Source organism: Phoca vitulina, unplaced genomic scaffold, assembly GCF_004348235.1.
Source record: "Phoca vitulina isolate PV1807 unplaced genomic scaffold, GSC_HSeal_1.0 scaffold4, whole genome shotgun sequence".
NCBI classification, from domain to species: Eukaryota; Metazoa; Chordata; class Mammalia; order Carnivora; family Phocidae; genus Phoca; species Phoca vitulina.
Genome location: NW_022589707.1, coordinates 63,618,035 through 63,635,511, shown reverse-complemented (window position 1 = coordinate 63,635,511; position 17,477 = coordinate 63,618,035). Strand labels below are relative to the sequence as shown.

Sequence of the window (17,477 nt, the reverse complement as noted above, 5' to 3'; positions counted from 1 at the left end):
CTAGGTGTAGGACATCTAGGGGTGGTATGTCACCTCAGTGATGCCATCAGGGAAACCGGCTCCTTGTCTTCTTGCTCTGCCATTGGTCACCTGTGGTTTTCACCCTCAAGTTTGTGAGCTGGTTGCTGCATCTCCAGACACTGTGCCCTCATTTCAGGAAGAAAGCCCACCCCAGGGACTTTTACTTACCTCTGCTTACTGTCTAGAACTGTGTCACATACCATGCCTGGCCGTAATGGAGATCATGTGACTCAGCCATTCACTTTCCAAGGAGCATAGGAGGGCAAGGGAGAGCGTGTTGGAATGGTTGTTGAAGGAGTCTGTCTGTAGACCCCGATGGATAGGGAGATGTTGCAGTGGAAACGGGCTTTCTGATTTCGGTGGGGCTGAGTGGATCCCGGCCTAACAGAGGCCGGTGGCTGTGACGACCGTAACCAGCAGACTGCGCATTTGTTACAAGGATCGGTCTGCAGGGTTCTTCCGTGCTGCCTAACTAAGTGTGGGGTCCTTAAAACCAAAACAGATGGTCAAAGATCCTACTTCATTTTTTATAATTTAAAAATCTCCCTGTTAATAAACAAAGGTTTGATGTGAGGGGCGCCTGGGTGGCTCAGTTGGTTGAGCGACTGCCTTCGGCTCAGGTCATGATCCTGGAGTCCCGGGATCGGGTCCCAAGTGCTTCTCCCTCTGGCCCTCCCCCCTCTCATGCTCTCTCCGTCTATTTCATTCTCTCTCTCAAATAAATAAAATCTTTAAAAAAACCAAACAAACAAAGGTCTGATGTGAGTCCTCAACAGTATCGTCGTGGCCCCTCCCCCAGTTCTCAGGTCTAGGTCCGACAGAGAAGGAAGAAGCCAGGTGTCTAGGGAAAGAGCCCTGAAATAATTTCATAAGTACTTGCCATGGATCTTGCTTCTTCCAAGTCTTCCCCAAAGGACCTGAAGCGACTCATCAGACCATTCTCCAGGTGTCCTGAGAAATAACCAGACATTCTGGGGATTACGAGACACTGGGTCTGCACTAATGTTAATTCCTAGAGACCCAGAGCTCCACCATGACCTACCTGTCAAAGTGAAGGCATTACTGCTTTACTCAGGGGATAGCCCTGACAACCAGTGGAGACAGAAAATCCTCCAAGGTAGCAGATTTTTTTTGAGTAGCCTGCCTCTGTCATTTTGCCAGGAGGTAGAGATGTCTGATACAAAAATCCATAGTCAGTGGCTAACAACCAGGTGATCAGAGATTTACAGAGCAGGAGTAGAGAACTGGCCAGGAGGATGCCCAGGGGAAACTATGGCCGGAGTTCTCAGAATGCACTCAGAGAGTAAGACTATGGATGATCGAGGTGAATGTTCAATTCAAAGTCCTCAGTGCTTTTAATCATCAGGAGTTCTAGATGAGCTCTCCACAGATGCTCATCTACTTTCATCTCCTGCCCCCCATGTTTGGTTAGTAGACTCATAAACTAAGTGGCCATGGTGGCAGGGAAGGGGGTGTCTGTCATCTGTACGACACTGAGGCTGACCCAGCTTCTGTCCTGACGACCCCTGGTCTGCAGCAGTGACCAACCATGTAGGTGTACATGCAGGGGACACCAGCCCAAGCCTCGTGGAAGGTTCATAACGTGTGTCTCTCCTCTATCAGAGAGGAGGCAGCGATCTCTCCTCCCTGGAACAGACACATTCTGGGTTGGGATTTGCTTTGTCCTCCACACATCTGCCAATACCATCTTTCAAGGACTTACTGATAGACTTTTATGTTATTATGCTGTCCCACAGGACCCTTGCTTTCTGATCATGAAATTCACCCTGCAGACTAAGGTGGTGGGCCTCGAGTGGAATCCACTGGACTTACTATAAACACTCATCACCCTGAAGCAGCTGGCCTTCTGGGGTGACGGCTCTTTGTGAGGTTGCAATAGATACAGTCCATCTAGTATATGTGGTGAATCAGGGACCATGGCCTCAGTAGACGCAAGGATCTGGCAACGAAGGGGTAAGGGGGATAGCACTTCTCAGTTAATACCTAAGTGACCCCATGTCTTTGCCTCCATCCCCTGTGATTGTGGGCTTTGCTGATTGAGAGGGAAGCAAAGGAAAAACACAAGAGGAACACAGTGGTTTGGAAGGCGGGGGGAGCGTTACAGTGTTGGCTGAGGGAACACGGTCTTGCTGCTACACAATACAGGATGGGACTTGGTGCTAATACTGAATGTAGTTAAGAGTTCATGGAAGATTTCTGTGATAATGGCTCAGATAGGAATGAAGTAGTTTAGACTATCCCACCTAGTAAAGCACTCTAATCCACCGAGGTGCTGGCTGAACTCAAGGAACATGGAATAAGTAATGGAAGAGAGAAGTCCAAAATACTAGCCACAGCCTCATGATTAGCTGCTGAATGGGCACTAGGTGCTACCTGTACATTTTTCTTTGCTGTTTCATGTATTTATCATGTATTTCTATATGTCACCTAACCTTCTCCCTTTCTCTCTTCCCTTAAGGCCTTACTAGATCTGGTTTGGGTTTAGTTCATAGATTAGAGAACATCCAGATGATGTCGTGATAGAGCAGGGGAGGAATGGACATCATTCAAGGACCTGGCCTGGGAGCTGCATGTCATAGATTAGGGGGATGCGATCTCATTTTTGGTGGAGGGAATAATTACATTTACTTGAATTTGCGGGTGAAGTCTACCTGTTCTGAGAGAAGAACAGATCATTGGATCAGTAGGACATTTCCAATGGTCACAGTTGCTAAGCCCAAGATTTGTCAAATGCAAGGAAGATGCTGAATATGTGAGTTCGAAGAAATGTATTTACTGCAGATGAGGAAAAAAATTAGTTACACCATTTGCACAGTATTAATTTCACTAAGGATTTAATTTAGATTTATAGGAAATAAGATACAGAATCTGTTATAAATATCCCAATTCTACCATATTAATTTCAAGTATTCCTGATTATTACATAATCAGAGGTTTACCAATCTGTGATTTTATAGATTAACTTAATTTGTTAAAAAGAACTTTAAAGACACCATTTTTACTGTTACAACATAGGAACAAGCCAGCAAAATCACTGAGCATCTTTTATGCTAGAGTTACTTTCTGTCCAGGTCGAAACATTGTTCCACTTTGATTTTTTCTCTTCTTTGGATTTTGAAAGTTTTCATACCTTAAAAAAATGACACGGTATTTAACACATGTAAATGCTAAAATCACAAAAGGGAATTGTTTGCAGACATTTTTTCCCTTTTGTTAAAATATAATCTAACAGAAATTAGAGTTCTTTATTTTTGAAAGTTGAACATTCCAATCAAAAAAGGAACAAAGGGGATAAAGACACAAGTTAGAAAAGAGAAAACAGACATGGCAGTGACATTAAAAAACCTGTTTTAATCAAAGATGTAAATTGTTAAACAAGATTTTTCTCCAAGTACATGGGCCAAGTTTAGAGAGAGGATTATGGCCGGTGTTAGGGCGGTGCTATTCTCAATGTACTGCGTTGTGCAGTGTGTCTGGAAGGCAGTAAGCCTTTAAGATGTGAGCATCCTGTGATGTAATGATTCTACCTCAGCCTCAGTGGAACAGCTGAGGCTCTGTGCAAACCTTCAGCTCCAACGGTGTTCATTAGCACATAGGTGTAATAGTGAAAACCCGGAAGCAACTTAAAAGTCCCAATACTGCACTATATAGCACTAGGTGCAGAGGGGCTTAGTGGGAAAAAAAAAACAACTTACAAATATATGCTTTGGGAGGGGTGGGAAGAAGGCAAATTTGTTTTCTTATTCTTTGTTTTCTACAATAAATACATAAGAATATGTACTTATTGGGGAGTAGAATATGCCCCCCCAAAATGGTCCGCTTTGGCATGTGGACTATTTTGAGCTGAAGGGAATCAAGACACAGCAGACTCAGGAAAAGCTTTTTACCTTCCTTAACTACCTAGATGAATTTAGGTAGCCCTCTTTCTAGTACAGGTTCCCTATTGACCAGAGCGAACTTCTTTGTACTGCGGAGCAGGGAAAACATCTGCTCTTCTCATCTTCTGTGAATTCCTTCCTCCCCTTTGAAGCTGCAGGCCCGTCTCTTTCCTTAGCTCAGGATGGTGTCTAAACCTTAATTGCCTGAGTTTCCTACTTTGTATGTATGAAATTATTTTTCTCTTGTTATTTTCTTTCGTCAATTAATTATTAGACCAGCCAAAGAACATAGGAGGGCAAGAAGGGAAGTTTTTTCTGCCCTCACAGTGTTCACACACCTGCCCATCTCAAGCACTGCAAAATGAAACTTTCAAGAAAGAGTTGTAACTTACTTACTAAATCCTTTACCTACAGTGGTCCCCAATCTATGGGTCTAGAGCCAACTGCAAGAAGCCTATAAATCCAAATGTGTGTGAACCATGGTCCACAAGTGAATAAATTTGAATGTATTTATTTCTGAACGGTTCTGGCAAACTATTTGAGCTTTTAATAAAGGTTTTAAAATTAAATCAGTTCATTATAAATCAAAAAATGAATTTTCATTATCTGGTTCACTTGATATTTACTTCAATACTCAAAGTTTTGGGGTGTTTAAATGCACAGCTACTGTTTTGAAGGGGCCTTTACATATTCCAAGTTTAAGTGAACGGTCCCCTGTAATTTCTTTACTCCCGAATCGAGTACTTACAGTTCAGCAAAATTCTTCCAGTCATCTTCACTAATGGATGGCCTCGTGTGACTGAGAGCAGCCATTAAATGCGACTGGCTAATAGCCAGACTGGTTTTGACTGGTCCTGGTTGGTGAAGGGAGTCATCCTCCTTAAATAAGAAAACACAAGGTTAACATAGGGCTGTGATGGGAAAAGCTGCAGCCCATTTTTCAGGAGACTGTACATTCCCTTTCTCATAAGATTACTAAAAATTGTTTCAAAGCAGGATGCGCATAACCATTTGATCAATGTGTTTCAGTCCCTTCTTTATAGAGCTCAGTTACTGACCGAAATACACATCAAAAAAGGAACAGTTTTTACAGTCTTTACAATTATGGGGGGGGAGGGGCGGAGAAGATAAGCCATACTCCACTGTGGCTCCGGTATCTGCCTTTGATGATGCTGATCTCTGCCCGCAGCTGCTCTCTCTGTTCCTGGCTGAGGTCTTGGTAGCCCTCCTGTGAGGCTGTCCGCAGCACCGGAGGTCGTGAAGGAACTCCAGAGAAATCCTGCGTCATGGAGCTCGGCGCAGACAGGCACTGTGAGCTCTGCTTAGTTCAGCGTAAAGGGAGGAAAAGAGCGGGAGAAAAGGGTATATGTATCAAGGATCAAATTAAGAATCTGAAGTAGTAAAACCTTAACATGGACAAGCTTACATTTGATTAACTGGCATTAAACAAGTTCAAAATATGTTCATCTTCTATATGCTGCTGAACCAACACAGGGTGAAAACTGCCACAAGGGTTTTTTAATGCTTGGGTAGTAATAAATCCAGCACACTAATGCCCTCAGGGTAGGTTCCAAATGCGCCTTATTCTAAGTTTTGTATACTCTAAGGTCTGGAACAGCTGCAGAGAAGTTAAACAGAAAACAAAGACTAGAGCTAGAACAACAGCTTACTATTCTTGGGAATAAAAATGGTTCACTTTTAGATTAAAAACCTGAATAAAGCAGATGTGCAAAAACCAAAAATAGAACTAAATATACTTAAAAAATGTTACGTGCACTGATAAAGTAACAGTGAACCACCATTAATTTTGGGAGGATGGGTGTTAAATGCTATTTTAAGTTAGAAAAGCAAGGATATTGCCCCTATGAAATCTAAACGTTTTCCTTGTTGCAACATTACATCAAATTCCTCATTATCTTCAACTATCTTAATGATACCAGAGTGTAATATAAAATGGATCTGCTGCTAAAGATGTTTTAAAACCACTAACGAAGGAAGGTAAATGCCCAGGAAACGGAAGGCTCACCACCAGCTCCGCCTCAGAGCCCTGACACCAGGGCCGAAATGACTAGTTCGGGTAAGGAAGAACAAGACCGCTTTACTGAAGAACCAGCCAGAGAGCACAGGCGGGGCTGGTTAGATTTTACACCAGCCTACGGCTTTAGGTATCACAAGTGTACAATGGCAACCGCCCAAGATACCAAATCAGAAGAGGTTCCGTTTCCCAGTTCTGATTCATAAGAGCTTCCAAAGTAGAGCCGGTACATATTGAATTTTGATTCATCTGGAAGCATCTCGGACATCTCTAGAGAAACCAGGGACTGTTCCAAGCCACATTCCCCGTCTCCAGCTGAGTCATCAGAGCCGCTGCTGTGGTTAAGGAAAACCATTGAAGACAGACTCAGGTCACTATCAGAGCTGGAACTTCCATCCTGAAACACAAAAGGACAACAGTTGTAAAGATCTAAATAATCTACAACTCTGAAATAACACAGAGAGCATTTTCAAAAGTTTTGTTTTTGAACAGGGGTCTTGTCCACGCTGTGTCCTCTGGGATCCCCTCGCGCCGGTCTGTAGTGTGGACGGCACGGGTGTTAGAGCTCTCCCCACGCACGGTACGGCGGTCCTGCGAGCCAGGCCCCGACTGAACGCTTGCCGCCGGACTGAACGGACGCCGGATGAGCCGTTGTTGCCGGGACTCGGTGACAAACGAGGCCGGCTGCCTGACTGAGCAGCACCTGACACTTAGAGAAAGGAAACCACCTGCACTCCGGAAACGGGCACTGAGCCAAACTCTGGCTCCAATTTTCTTATGGTTCCGAGGCACATAATATTTTAATAATTAAAATAGAATGTGTACATGGGATTCAAACCCCTGCATTTTATTTGTATGAATCTTTCAACTATGAAAGGATGATTCAACCATGCGATGCAGTGCTTTATCAGTCCAGTGTGTTCACTAACAGAAAACGTGTTTATTTATAAGAGGGTGGAGAACATCAGTGGCTTGCCAAAAGAAATAGCAAAAACTTGATAGTATCTGATTTAGGAACGTTAGGCCCTGTGAGCATTTCCAACCGAATGTAGCAGGGAGGAGTACACAGGAAAACCCTTCCTCAAAAGTATAAAGTCTCTAATGTAGCAGAAGTCAAATTATTTGCTGCAAAAATTTAAATACTATCCTGAGAGGAAAAGGCTGATGTTAAGTCTGGGGTACAGAAAGTGTAAGGTAAACCTAGAATACCTTGTCCCATCAGGAATAAAGTCAGTGATCAAAGAATGATGAGGACACAGAAGCCATCCACAAGCGGCTCCTATGGACCAGTTCCGGGACAGTTTGAGCTTCAAAATACTTTTTATAAAGTATAAAACAACTAAAAATATTCTTCTGTTTATATTATCTAATTCATGATATCCCAGTTGAAATAATATCCTTCCATTCACCAACATTTTACTAGTAAGGTAACGTTAAAGAAATAGACACTGAACACTTCATAATTACAGATTCTCTGCAGAGCTAATATTCCAACGATAGACCATTTGGCTACAGGTAAATTTCCATACAGTTTTACTAAAGCTGTTAAAAAACAGCAATTATAAGGTTGACATGCTGACACTGAACTGCTTACTCTCTGAAAACAGCACGGCTCTCCTGCTGTGACTTACTGGGAGCCCCGAGGACAGCAGCTGTCCAGGTAAGGCCGCTAGCTGCGCGTTGTAAAGTAAAGCTTTCAGATCCGCCCCCGTGAAGGAGTCGGTCACTGAGGCCACGTGCTGAAGGTCCACATCGTCTGCCAGAGGTAGAGAGTCACTGAGAACGTTTAAAATTTCAAGACGTGACACCTGAAGGGAGAAAAGCTAATTGACTTAACAAATAAACTTAAATATTATTTTAACCTGTATTATGTTTTTTTTTTTTTTTACAAATTAACTACATCTCTAATAAGCAGTACAAGCTGGAAGATGTCCCACTAATCTCTCTCTCCTCTGGAGCTTTTTCCCTAACAGCAGAGACAGGAAAATGAATGAAAATCAGTATTCTTAACCCTTCAGTGTAAATCCTTTCTTACTCACACAGTGCTGCTTTTCTGGATTTCGGCAAATGAGCCAAGAAAATGTTTCAAAAGAAAAAATTTAATAGCTACAAGTAACATATTCATTAGTTTCTAAATTTGGGGACAAGAGGGGGGACAACACAGACTAAGAACAGTTAAAATCTTACCTCTCTGTAACCTGTTTAGAGTCTTGCCAGGATAAGGAGCTGTGTGACCTTTGGACACAGGGAGTGTGGACAGACTACAGACTTTTCCGACTTGCAGGGAAAATGGCTGGGCTTTGCATCTAATTTGGAATCTGTGACTAAAGCCTTGCCTAAAGCTGCTCTTCTAAGGACAACTGCTAGTACCAGGCAGAAGTCAAGTTCACGAGGCAAGAGCGTAGCATTTGTTGGGTTTTAGACTCTAAGTAGGAAACTGTCACCTGATCAGGAGGAGGGCAGTATACACATTTATCGAGTCGGCCAGGCCTCAGCAGGGCAGGGTCAATCAAGTCAGGGCGACTCGTAGCGGCCAATACATAAACACCTGGGGGGAAAACAGTCTTTACTTAAATCCTGGTGAAATAATTACTGTAATAAGATATTTCTGTATTTACAGTTATTACCCTGTAAGCCTTCCACTCCGTCCAACTGAGTCAGCAGCTGGTTAACCACACGATCCGTAACGCCTGTATTATCATGGCCTCGCCGAGGAGCGATGGATTCAAATTCATCAAAGAAAAGAATGCAGGGCTTGGCCGCCTGCGCTCTGGGGAAAACAAGGTTTCATATTTGAATAAGGCTTCAGAGTTTGCAAAGTAATAATTGTGTGTGTGTAAGTCTTTATAGCAAATTCTTAAGGAAGGCAAACTGTATGTAATTATCCTTGTTTTCAGTAAACTGGGTCTTTGAAACTTACTGTTGCTATGTATGGCCCATAGGGCCAGTTTTCAAAAAATATCCAGGTGTGCTTAAAAAGACTATTCTCCAGTTGTTGGGTACGTGTTCTACATATGCTTAGATCAATCTTGAGTATGTTGTTTAAATATTCTGAGACCTATGAAAATCTTCTATGAAGGTAGATTTATCCATTTCTCCTTGCAATTCTATCAATTTTTGCCTTAAATATTTTGAAGCTACTTTTAAAATTGTAAATTTGTCACCATGTGGTGACTGCCTTTATCTGTAACTGTTCTGCTGCTTAAACTGAGTGGTGGAGATACAGGAGTTCATTTCATTTAAAAAATATATGGACATTATATTCTCCAAATGTGTATTTTATAATGAAATTTTAGAATGACACAAAGTAGTTTAAATTTAAAATCTTACTTTCATTCTTAAATACTAGCTTTTGTATTTTATACAAATGCCACAATAAATAGTTTCTTTTATAAATTAACATTGCATGTGGCCAACTTAACCTGGAGTAATTAGTGCTTCATATTACTTGGAGATTCCTTTGAATAACCACTTATGATTTACTTTCAGCATTTCATGAATATTTCTATTGTAAATATAAAACTAATTTTCAAAATTTAATATCAAAAATGTTAGTGTATTTGGAGAAACAGTTCTCAAGCTTATTAATAAATCACAGTGTCAGTTACTTAAACAGTCATAGGGAACCAACCTAATAAAAATATCCCGAACCGCTTGTTCACTTGCTCCAATGTATTTGCTCAGTAACTCTGGCCCCTATTGGGTAAAATAAAATTAAGTTAGAATTGAAATAGAATTCTTTAAAAACAAAATATAATTGTTGTTTATGACTTAGTCCAAATGCAGTCGTGGGGACTTTTTAATATGATCAAACAGCTGTCTCAAATCCATCTTAAACATTATGTGGCTGGAATAAATATCCTATCACAGGTTCTAGACCTTGTGTCTCCTCTGACAGTCTCAGGGCTTAGCTCTCTGACAGAATGCCACATCCTCAGAAAGGCCTGGCTGCCGACCCCATCGGATCCTGCTTGTTTGTCTCTCTCCACCAGTAGAATGTAAGCTCCAAAAAGGCAGTTTTGTTTACTGAAACCCCAGTGCCAAAAACAGCATAAGTATTGAATAATTGTTTACTAATGAACGGTTTAAAAAGGGAAAATGTTCCATCTATCTCAAATCTTTGGAGACTCCAAAAAATGTGTAATGAGATATGAATTATTTTAATCAGCATTTTCAATTCCTGAAACCAATCTATTTGGACAGAAGGTGAAGAATAGATCTTTTTTTTTTTTTTAAAGATTTTTAAAAATTTATTTATTTGACAGAGAGATAGCACAAGTAGGCAGAGCGGCAGGCAGAGGGAGAGGGAGAAGCAGGCTCTCTGCTGAGCAGGGAGCCCGATGCGTGGCTCGATGCCAGGAGCCTGGGATCATGACCTGAGCCGAAGGCAGCCGCTTAACCGACTGAGCCACCCAGGCGCCCCTAGATCATCTTTTCTAAAAGTCAACTGAAAAACTTTCGAAACTGTTCCTTTAACAAAATCAATAACGAGGACAGTCTTTTCTTAAATTGGGATCTTTTTACAAACTGAATAGGCCCAGGGGCACCTGAGTGGCTCAGTCAGTTGAGCGTCCAATTCTTGGTTTCGGCTCAGGTCATGATCTCAGGGTGGTGGGACTGAGCCCTGTGTCGGGCTCTGTGCTCAACACGGAGTTGCTTGTCCCTCACCCTCTGCCCTTCCCCCTATTTGCACACTTGCTCTAATAAATAAAATCTTTCAAAACAAAACTGAATAGGCCCTAAAGTGATCTCTAGTGAAAAATCGTTACCTCAAAAAGACCAAATACTGATCAGGATATGTGACCCCAATAAAGAATTTCTAATACTCACCTAGCTAGGTATCTATTGACATACTAGTATTTAATGAGATTTCCTAGTCAATGCAGAACCACAGAGGATGGAACAAGAAACAACTAAGGCAAAATACTATGAACAAGCAACATACTGGTGTCAGTGAAGGCCCTTGTCTTTGATGCATGTCTCCCAGGCTCTACCCTGACCCACCCAGACAGAATTTTCTTTACTGAAACCTTTCTGTTGAGAATTCATTCCAAACCATGATTTGAAGGTTTACGAAAAGGGACAAGATGGCCTCCCTAATGGAACAATCTAAAATACAACAAGACGCATAAGCTTTAATCCCAAAGATTGTTTTCCTTTAAATAGTGAAACTACATTTTAGTGACAAGCAGAGTATATATGATCACAGTTATTCCAGAATCCAGGAAAAGAAGGGAGGAAAATTTAAGTTACAGTGTTTCTCCATCACTGCCAGGGTAGCTGGTAACCATATAACCAGCTCATTTAGAAAAAAAAAAAAATCATGTCATTACAAAAAGGGTAGGCATAACCTGATTGCAAATTACTAAACTGGCTTTCACATTATAAATCAACTTTGAAAAAGGCTACAATCTGTATCGATTCCTTTCCCTTGAAATCTAATCACTCTTTAGTGCACTACTGTGGGGTTGCTGAAAGCGTACAAATAAGATATGGCACCTCAGGCTGCCAGGACATGCCAGCGGCCGACTGAGGCACTCCCCAACGTTGTCTGCCGGCGTGTCCTGTCATCCCCGCTTGCACCTTCTGAGGACACTCGGGCGCAGTGTGGCACACGCGGGGCTGAAACAGCCACCAAGGAACGGAGCTAAAAAAACCCGACTTCCACCTTAGTGTGGCCTCCGACCCCTAGTCTTCTAGGTTTTCTTCCCCCTTCAGGTGTAGTTTGCTCTTTTATCTGAGTATTTATGCATGATTCTACTTGATAATGCATGAAGATTTACATTAAGCAAAAACAGCATAAGCCCTACAACAGAGACGTGGCTCATGATGCAATGTCCCACACAGCCCAGTGTGGAGCCCAGTGTGGGGCTTGAACTCAGGAGCCTGACAGCAAGACCTGAGCTGAGATCAAGAGTTGGATGCTTAACCGACTGAGCCACCCAGGTGCCCCCTCCCACAGAGCTTTAACTAAGAGATGGATCGCTGCTACTAGTTTTCCAAATATGAGACTAACCCACAATCGAGAAATATAAATGGTGTGGGCAAGGTTATGGAGAACCAGGTACACTCATTGCTGGTGGGGCCATAAAATGATGCAGTCACTGTGAAAAACAGATCGGCAGTGCCTCAGTGAGTCACACACAGAATCATATGCCCCAGCAACTACACCGCCTAGGTATATATTCAAGAGAAATGAAAACATGTCCACACAGAAATGTGTACACAGATGTTTACAGCAACATTATGCATAAGAGCCAAAAGGTGGAAATAACCTAAATATCCACCAATCATGAATGGAGAAAAACCTGACACCCACACAATGAAGTATCATTCAGCTTTATAAAGAACTGAAGTACTGGGGTGTCTGGGTGGCTGAGTCAGGTAAGCCTCTGACTCGATCTCGGCTCAGGTCATGGTCTCAGGGTCGTGAGATGGAGCCCGCACTGGGCTCTGTGCTGAGCATGAAGTCTGCTTGAGATTCTCTCGCTTTCTCCCTCTGCCCCTCCCCCCCCATAAAATCCAAAAAAAATGTGTCTTTAAAAAAACAACAAACTGCAGTATTGACAGCTGCTACGACTTGGATGAACCTTGAAAACATTCTAAGTCAAGGAAGCCAGTCACAAAAAGATGACATACTGCATGATTCCTTTTATATGAAATGTCCAGAACAGGAAAATCCCTAGACAGAAAGAACATTAGTGGCTGTCACGGGCTGGGGGGACAGGGAACAGGATGAAAAAGTTTTGAAATAAGAAATAAGAGTGAGGTGGTGGTTACACAGCACTGTGAATGCACTACATGCCACTGAATTGTCTACTTTGTTATGTAAATTTACCCCCATTGAAAAGAGAAAAGGTAAATGCAAGACAAACCTTGACACTAATGAAATTCATTCCACTCTCCCGGGCGATTACTCCAGCTAGTAAGGTTTTTCCTGTTCCGGGAGGACCATACAACAGTACTCCTGTTCTTTGTCGTATGGGCAAGTTTGCAAACAGTTCTGGGTACTGAAAAACACAAAAATATGACAAAGAGCTCAAGTCTAAAAAAAGGACTAAGCAGCAAAGTCAATGTACAGGAAGAAGTATTTGGATGGGAGTAACTTCCACCTTTACTAACCGTATAACGACAGAAAATGAAGTTCCGACTCAGTATATGAGTTCAAAGGAACTACCACCGATTTTTACCAATTAGACCCACGGAATACATTCTTCATAAAGTGTGTATAACTACTTCTGAACTTCCTTCCATTTTGTCATGTTTTTTAAAAATATTACAACAGTACTACATTTAGAAAATAAACACCAATCTTTCAACAAGCATATACTGCCTTCCCCGTGGATGGTTCACAGGGCAACTTAGGAGAGCTATGTATGTTCAAATATACTGAATCAAAGAAAGAAAAATAATAGAGAAGCACGTATAATGATGACCGTAAGCTCTCCCAAGAGCCTCCATGCCGAGCGGGTGACTGACTGCTTCTAAACTGCTGGAGAGCAAGACTTTGTGAACAGGGGAGCCAAACATCAGGCTGCTGTCAGCATATCCTGGCCTCCTCTGTTAGGTGTGCCTATCCAGTTCCCCCGCTGACAACATTCTAACCCCATCTCTCTCTCCATTCTAATCTGAAGAGGCCCCAACGTCAGCCACTATGCAAAGAGCCTCTGTGAATCTGGATGCCGATGCCCAGACCGAGCATATGGGGGGCATGATCCTGCTGGCAAGTGCTTCCACGCCCACCTTCTCTCAGGCTTTAACCTGCAGTCCTGGGCTGCCCTCAATATGCCCCGGGCCCACTGGCCACGGTTTCTAGGACTTGCCATCTAGTCTCATGTAACTGAGGCCCTTACCCATGTCTCTGCTCTTTGCATGGGTCGCCGATCTCACGCAATGATCCTTCCCTCGCAGGTTTGCAGTTCAAATGCACTACCACCCAGATGGTCCCTGCTGATCTTCCGAGCAATCCACCCCTGCCCCCTTTACCCTGCCACCTCCCCAGTCTGTGCCGCCTGCTGTCTGTCTGTCTAGGACTGAGACCCAGGATCTGGAATCTGACTTAATCCCTCAGTTCTAGGGACCTAGATGACTCTTCCAGCTTATTCCTACCCGTTTCTGTTCAAATCCCAGCTGACAGTTCATTTGCTTTAGTATCATCTGAATGATTCAAGCAACACACAAGATTTATGCAGTTCACATCAAAATATACATACTGTAAATATCACCCCAGCTTTCTTTTTAAGTTATGTACAGGCAAGGAGTATATCAAATACTTCAAAAAATCTGTTAAGAGTATCAAAAATAGTGCTGGCATTTATTTGGTAACTCAGTAAATACTTCTTGAATCGAACTGAGATTAGGCAAGCCAACACATAAAGCCATTCAGTGGTTCTTCTGGAAGTAAGTACTTGTTTTTTTTTTTCTTTTTAAGTACCTTGGCTGGTAACTGGATGGTATCCACGAGTATCTGCCGAACTTCATGTAATCCACCAATCTTATCCCAGCCCAGGTCCCTAGGTTTATGCAAGTTGACATTTCGCAGAGACACAGGAATAAATCCACGGAGAGCCTTTTGGAAGTCCAATGTTGTTAAAGCTAATTCTGTTTAAAAATAAACACAACTTGTTTTGGTAGTCATATCTATATATGAATCTTTAAAATTTGCTACCATCTTAGCAGGAGAGGCTGATTTCCTACTCACCTGCTTATCTGAATACTAAAATAGAATATATTTAATTCTTACTATATTAACTTTCTCTGCAATGGCAAGATTTCAAATTTTTGGATTTAATAGGAACACGTACCTTCCCTGGTGGATATGCTCTGATGAGAGAGGTGAGAATGTATGGCTCGATCCACAAGCACTGTAAAATCTCTAACCACAAACCCTTCAGTTTCTTTAGCTATATGTTTCAGGTCAAGATTAGTGAAATTGCTTATTTCACAGTCCAGTTTATTTTTTATTACGTTATGCAGAATTTCACACCTTTGCTCCTAAAGAAAAAAACACAAAATTCAATTTTTTTTTTTAAGATTTTATTTATTTATTTGACAGAGAGGGAGAGACAGTGAGAGAGGGAACACAAGCAGGGGGAGAGGGAGAGAGAGAAGCAGGCTTCCCGCTGAGCAGGGAGCCCGATGCGGGGCTTGATCCCAGGACCCTGGGACCACGACCTGAGCCGAAGGCAGACGCTTAATGACTGAGCCACCCAGGCGCCCCACAAAATTCAATTTCTAATTTTACTCAAATGTAAACTCTAGTACATATATTTTCAGAAAAACCAGGTTGATATAATCTAGGGTAACAGAAAGAGACTGGCGGTTGTCTGCAGATGCAGCGGGGGAGGGACGGATTGCAAAGGGGCACCGGGAAACTTTTGGGAGTGATGGAAATGTCTGTTCCCTTAACTGTGGTGACGGTTTCATGACATATACACGTTAAATGGTATATACAGTAGATAATATATACATGTTAAACATGATTAAATTGTACAATTTTTTTTCTAATTTTAAACTGTACACGTTATTTTTTTTTTTTAAAGATTTTATTTATTTGAGAGAGAGAGACAGATGGTGACAGAGATAGTGAGAGCACAAGCATGGGGAGAGGCAGAAGCAGAAGCAGGCTCCCCGCTGAGCAGGGAGCCCGATACAGGACTCGATCCCAGGACCCTGGGACCATGACCTGAGCCAAAGGCAGACGCTTAACGACTGAGCCATTCAGGTGCCCCTGGGCATCCAACTCTTGGTCTCAGCTCAGGTTTTGATTTCAGGGTCGTGAGTCCAAGCCCTGTGTTGGGCTCAGCATGGAGCCTACTTAAAAAAGAAATAGATATTCAATGACCAATACTACTACCATTCTGTTATACTTACTACTAGGTTTAATACTTTCATTCTTCAATAACAGGTAAATAGCACAAGGTCTGAATATTTAGGATAAGAATTTTAAAGGGGCGCCTGGGTGCTCAGTCGGTTAAGTGTCCGACTCTTGATTTTGGCTCAAGTCATGATCTCACGATTGTGAGATGGAGTCCCATGTCAGGCTCTGTGTTCAGCATGGAGTCTGCTTGAAATTCTCTCTCCCTCTCCCTTTGCCCCTCCCCTGGCTCGTGTGCTCTTTCTCGCTCTCAAAGTAAATAAATAAAATCTTAAAAAAAACAAAAAGTATTTTAAAGAAGAGGTTAAAATGTGCTTGTCTGTCCTGGAACATACTTCTTTGAGCTAAAACCTTCCTGAACGTGAGTCCCCAAAGGGGACGATGGGCCATATGGGCTTGTGATACTGTGATTTATGATAAGAAATACAGATTTGGTTTTTGTCCCTGTTTCTGGCCCAGATCTCCTAAAACCCTTAGAATTTCTTAAGTGGTAAGAATGATAAAGGCGCCCTGATATTCACACCCTTTCCAACACCCCAGAATTTATGTTAATGAGGGGGGCCTTTCAGAAAGCACCTAAGGCTGAGGGCGGCTGCCAGGGCACCAACCCTAAATGGAGGGCTGACACCTGCGGTACCACACTTGGATTTCCAGGAAGGGGAAGGGTCGAAGGTTGAAGGCTGAGTCAGTTGCAAAAGGCCCAAGATGTAATCGATCAGGCCTATGTAATGGAACTTCCACAAAAACCCAGAAGGAGAGGATTCAGAGCGCCTCCAGGTTGGTGAACCAGAAAGCTTCCATGTGCCATCTTGCCAGGCCCTAAACGTCACAAGGACAGAAGCAGCTTGGTGAGAACAGAACCTCATCCTTTGTATCTCTTCATCTGGCTATTGATTTGTATCCTTTAATATCCTCTGTAATAAACTAGTAATCTACTGAGTAAACTAGCTTTCTTAGTTCTGTGAGCTGCTCTGGAAAAATTACTTAAAGCCAAGCAAGGGGGGGGCGCCTGGGTGGCTCAGTTGGTTAAGCGACTGCCTTCGGCTCAGGTCATGATCCTGGAGTCCCGGGATCGAGTCCCGCATTGGGCTCCCTGCTCGGCAGGGAGTCTGCTTCTCCCTCTGACCCTCCTCCCTCTCATGCTCTCTGTCTCTCATTCTCTCTCTCTCAAATAAATAAATAAAATCTTTAAAAAAATAAATAAATAAATAAAGCCAAGCAGGGGGTTGTGGGAACCTCTGATTTACAGCTAGTTGCTCAGAAGCACAGGTAACAAGCTAGACTTGCAATTGGCACTGAAGTGGAAAGCAGTCTACAGGATTGAGCCCTTAATCTGTGGAATCTGATGCTATCTGAGGAGACAGCAGAATTAAGTTGAATTCTAGCACACCCATCTGGTGTCTGAGAATTGCTTGGTGGTGTGAAGGAAAAACCCACACATTAGAATTGAGTACTAAAATCATAGAGGGTAAAGAATATTGGTGCTCGTAAAGAAACAAATGTTTAATCAAATTTTAAAAAAACATCTATTTGGATAAAAAAGGATAAAAACCATATGATCATTTCAAAAGCACTGGACAAAGTATAACATCCATTCTTGATAAAAACTCTCTGCAAAATACGTCTAACAGGGAATATACCTCAA

The 17,477-nt window shown here is 42.4% G+C and overlaps 1 protein-coding gene across 3 annotated transcripts in view; it reads right to left on the bottom strand.

The window, feature by feature from the left end:
• Positions 1 to 2,680: 2,680 nt before the first annotated feature.
• PEX1 (peroxisomal biogenesis factor 1) overlaps positions 2,681 to 17,477 on the bottom strand; it is a 41,487-nt gene continuing 26,690 nt past the window's right edge. For 2 of the 3 annotated variants that reach the window (XM_032402168.1, XM_032402170.1), the window contains 11 exons: positions 14,760 to 14,949; positions 14,390 to 14,556; positions 12,831 to 12,965; positions 9,587 to 9,651; positions 8,583 to 8,725; positions 8,400 to 8,503; positions 7,587 to 7,763; positions 6,122 to 6,352; positions 5,059 to 5,238; positions 4,669 to 4,799; positions 2,681 to 3,172 (listed from right to left, as the gene is read on the bottom strand). In XM_032402168.1, the coding sequence (XP_032258059.1) occupies positions 3,088 to 3,172; positions 4,669 to 4,799; positions 5,059 to 5,238; positions 6,122 to 6,352; positions 7,587 to 7,763; positions 8,400 to 8,503; positions 8,583 to 8,725; positions 9,587 to 9,651; positions 12,831 to 12,965; positions 14,390 to 14,556; positions 14,760 to 14,949 (1,608 nt within the window). In that variant the 3' untranslated portion in view covers positions 2,681 to 3,087. Of the gene's footprint in view, positions 3,173 to 4,668; positions 4,800 to 5,058; positions 5,239 to 6,121; positions 6,353 to 7,586; positions 7,764 to 8,399; positions 8,504 to 8,582; positions 8,726 to 9,586; positions 9,652 to 12,830; positions 12,966 to 14,389; positions 14,557 to 14,759; positions 14,950 to 17,477 lie in introns of those variants that run through there. The other variant, XM_032402169.1, reaches the window with a different exon arrangement.